The sequence below is a fragment of the Mus caroli genome, chromosome 4 (assembly GCF_900094665.2).
Source record: "Mus caroli chromosome 4, CAROLI_EIJ_v1.1, whole genome shotgun sequence".
Lineage (NCBI taxonomy): Eukaryota > Metazoa > Chordata > Mammalia > Rodentia > Muridae > Mus > Mus caroli.
Window position 1 is genome coordinate 69,195,712 of NC_034573.1, and position 3,883 is coordinate 69,199,594.

At 35.8% G+C, this 3,883-nt stretch overlaps 1 protein-coding gene across 43 annotated transcripts in view; it reads right to left on the bottom strand.

Annotated features, from left to right (window-relative positions):
- The window catches only part of Ptprd (protein tyrosine phosphatase receptor type D), a 2,211,569-nt gene that overhangs the window by 191,481 nt on the left and 2,016,205 nt on the right, over positions 1 to 3,883 (bottom strand). For all 43 annotated transcript variants that reach the window (XM_029475790.1, XM_029475789.1, XM_029475786.1 and 40 more), the window contains one exon: positions 1,762 to 2,343. In XM_029475790.1, the coding sequence (XP_029331650.1) occupies positions 1,762 to 2,343 (582 nt within the window). The remainder of the gene's footprint in view (positions 1 to 1,761; positions 2,344 to 3,883) is intronic.

A 3,883-nucleotide genomic window follows, 5' to 3' on the forward strand; every position in this document is an offset into this window, starting at 1 on the left:
AAAACTTAAATCGAGTGACTGAGAATAACAATGTTTTTAAGAACAATTTTTGTTCTTTAACTTTTTTTTCAAAACACTTGAAATAGTTTAGAATTGAAATTAATTTTAATTTTTAAAAATTTTATAATTTTAAATAATGATATGAATAAATTATATATTCTCTAGGCTTATTTAACTACTAAATACCTCATTGATACAAAACCACTATAACTTTCACATTAGAAAATTTCTCATGCTAAAGATGATGGTAACTAGAAGTCTCCAGGGTCCTTTGATTTCCCTTATGCTTTATAACCTTAGGACCCAAGCCCTAAACCTGATTCTTTTTTTTTTTTAACCCTCACTTTAGCTGCTGCCAAAGTCATATCCTCTACTTAGATCATAAGAATCAATACTCATGATATATATATATATAATTTAAAGAAACAAAGCATGGAAATTAATTTTTTGGTTGGTTGTGGTTGTTGTTTTGTTTTCCGATTTTTCAGCATAGGGGATCTCTGTAGAGCCTTGCTTTTCCGGGACACCATATGTAGACCAGGCTGGCATTGATCTCAGAGTTTTACTGGTCCCTGCCCCCTCAGGTGCTGGTGTTACAGGTATGTACCACTTAAACCTACTCCCACAGGAACGAAGATAAAAGCTTACTCATTCAGTGGTCAAATTTAGCTGACAGTTTTGGAGGGGATGATCCTGGAAAGGAGGGAAACTGGAAACCTATCCCTCTTGTGTCTACAAGTCTGACTTTATTCCTTTGTCTTTGCTGTGATCATGTTGTGGTCAAACCCAGCTGACCACAGGCTAGAATTTCAGAACTTGTGAGCTCAAAGGAACTATTTCTTCCTTTATGTTAACTCTGGTGTTTTGTCACAGTGACAAAAAGCTGACAGAAAAAGAAACTTATCCCAATTCACCAAGCTTAGCTGTACCTTAAGAATTAGATTGTGATTATGTCATGCCAACATTATGGTCAAACCATGAGAAAAGCTCAAAGGGCAATAGAAACTCCTTATATTTTCTTGATTTTTTATGGTTATGGAGCTGCTGGATATAATAAAAAAATCTGTAGCAGTTGACACTTTTAAGAAAACTGTCAGGATAAAGTAGAATAATAGTCATAGACCACTGGTTTTTTCCAATGAGAATCTTAAGTTAATCTACAGCATTTCCTTGTATACTAATACACTGAACAAATAAATACTGAAGAACAGTAAACATCAAATGAAGAAATATAGATTTGCTATAACTGTGGTGAAAAATACACTTATAGTTATCTTCCATACACTATAGCAAGGAAAGTAATCCGTGAGCCAGCTCAAAAGAACCGAATTACAGCAGTAAAGTCAAATCAAGTAAACTTTGCTGTAAATATGTTTGAGATTTGGGGTCACAAAGTCAGGGAATAAAAACACCACATCACAGGATTTACAAAGGCCACACCAGTCGGGAAAATAAGTCATGAGTGCATTGCATCAGTGAAACCAGAGAAAATGTATTAATGCATAATCAGGATTAACAATGTTATGCTTATACATATAGATATTGTATGCAATAATGTGACCATTATATAGGTTCTTAGAAAAAAGTGGTATGCTGTCTAAATTTTCATAGACTAAGGCAAGCTTAATCTATGGAAAATGTATAGGTGTTAGTAAAGCTTAAGTAAAATGTATAGGCAGACATTTCAATGACTTAGAGTGATATTATCTTTGCTATTCCTTCCAAGACACCTCCAAATTTCCCGTCTTGAATCAGACTTACCTCCTGTCTGAGTGATGACTTGTATATCGCTAGAAAGAGGACCATCTCCAATTGAGGTAAAAGCCAGGACTTTGACAGAGTATGTTTTTTGGGGTACTAAATTGCCAATAGTAGTGATTTGGCTATCAGCTACATTGTGTTTCATCCAGTTGTTGACATGCTGAGTGGGGTCCATTGTATAATAAACTCTATACCCTTGGATCTGTCCATTTGGCTCCTCAGGTTCCTTCCACTGTACCAGAATGGTGGTAGAGCTCAACATGCGTGCCTGAACATCCCGTGGGGCACTGGATGGTGCTTGTTCTGAGGTCTGAGTTAACACAGGCTCACTTGCTGGGCCTCGTCCAATGTTATTGACAGCAACAACTCTAAATTCATAATCCGAGTAGGGACTTAATCCGGCAACACTGTAGCGTGTGGTGGCTATCCCATCAATTTCTTTATATGGTTCTTCAGAATTTTTAGGCTTATGCTGAATGATGTAGTAAGAGACAGGCTCAGGATTCCCAGAGTCCCATGTTAGTGTGATGCTTGTAGCTGTGCTCTCGGTCACTACAGGAGTTCCTGGAGGTTTGGGTAAGGCTTTGGGACAGAAAAAGAGACAATGACTATCTTTTCTAGGTATTACATCAATCACTATACAGCATAGTTAGTTTGACCAGATTATATAACTATTGAAGATTTAACCAAATGAAGCAAAGTAACATGTCCTAAGACAGCTGTTCTCAACCTTCTTAATGCTACAGTCCTTTAACACATTTCTTCATGTTGTGGTTCTGTCAATCATAAAATTATTTTGTTGCTATTTCATAACTTTAATTTCTCTATTGTTATGAATCATAATGCAAATATTTGATATGTGAACCCCAAAGAGGTCATGACCCACAGGTTGACATCTGATGTCCTAGTAAGTCAAGAGAAAAGTAAAATACATAAAGGTGATCCAGATTCCATCTTACTAGCAGATCTTGATGACATTTTGGAGATTGTACTTAAATCTACCACTTATTTACTTTGTCATCCTGGATAAATCACTTAGTGTCTTTTGGCTTTCATTTCCTCATGTAAGCATTGGAGAAGCTGTAGTACTGGAGTTGTGCTATAGAGCTGATCAGCTGTAGTTCATGTGATAATTTATGAGCTAATCCAGTAAAACGCATACAGCATGTCTGAGAATCTCAAAAACAGTAACTGCAGTTTTTGTAATTCTTATTTCAAATGCTTAGCCACTTCTTCCCTGATTCAATAAATTAATTTTGTAAATAAATACCAATAAACATTAAATGTGGAATACATGAAATTAAATTGCTATTAATGGACTGGTGCCCGAATACTTTTCTATTTGTAAGACATTATGAACTTGTTAGTAAGAGCTGAAATAAACCCTTGCTTTACCAAGTTCCTTTTAGTTATGGTGTCTCATAAAGCAATAGAAAACTTGACAAAGACACTTGTAAATAATCTATCTAAAATAGTTTATTTAAAAACTATTAAGGAAGAATTATGACAGTGTATTTTGCCTGGAATTTCGAAGAGGCCTGTGTTGTCTCTCATCAACACACACACACACAAATATATACATGCACACACATACACACACAGGAACACGCACACACGCACATATACCAGTTTTGAGGGAAGTAGAATAATAGTTTTAAGTCATGTCTCTTCATAATTATTTAAATTGCTTAGAAAATTAATGGCATATTCATAAATCACTTTTAAAGGATTTTGTCAATAATAACATTCTTGTGTTCTACATTAGACATATCCAAGATTATAGCTAGTCAAAAACCACCTGTATTTATTTTTTACTAATTTATTCTCTCATATATTACACAGTGCCCACAGTTTTCCTTTCCTCATTTCCTTCTAGTCCCTCCCCGACCTCTCACCTCCCATGCACTCCTCCTTTAAAAAATGGCTTTTAGAAAACAGGACCCCCAATGGAGGAGCTAGAGAAAGTACCCAAGAAGCTAAAGGGATCTGCAATCCTATAGGTAGAACAACATTATGAACTAACCAGTATCCCGGAGCTCTTGACTCTAGCTGCATATGTATCAAAAGATGGCCTAGTCGGCCATCACTGGAAAGAGAGGCCCATTGGACTTGTAAACTTTAT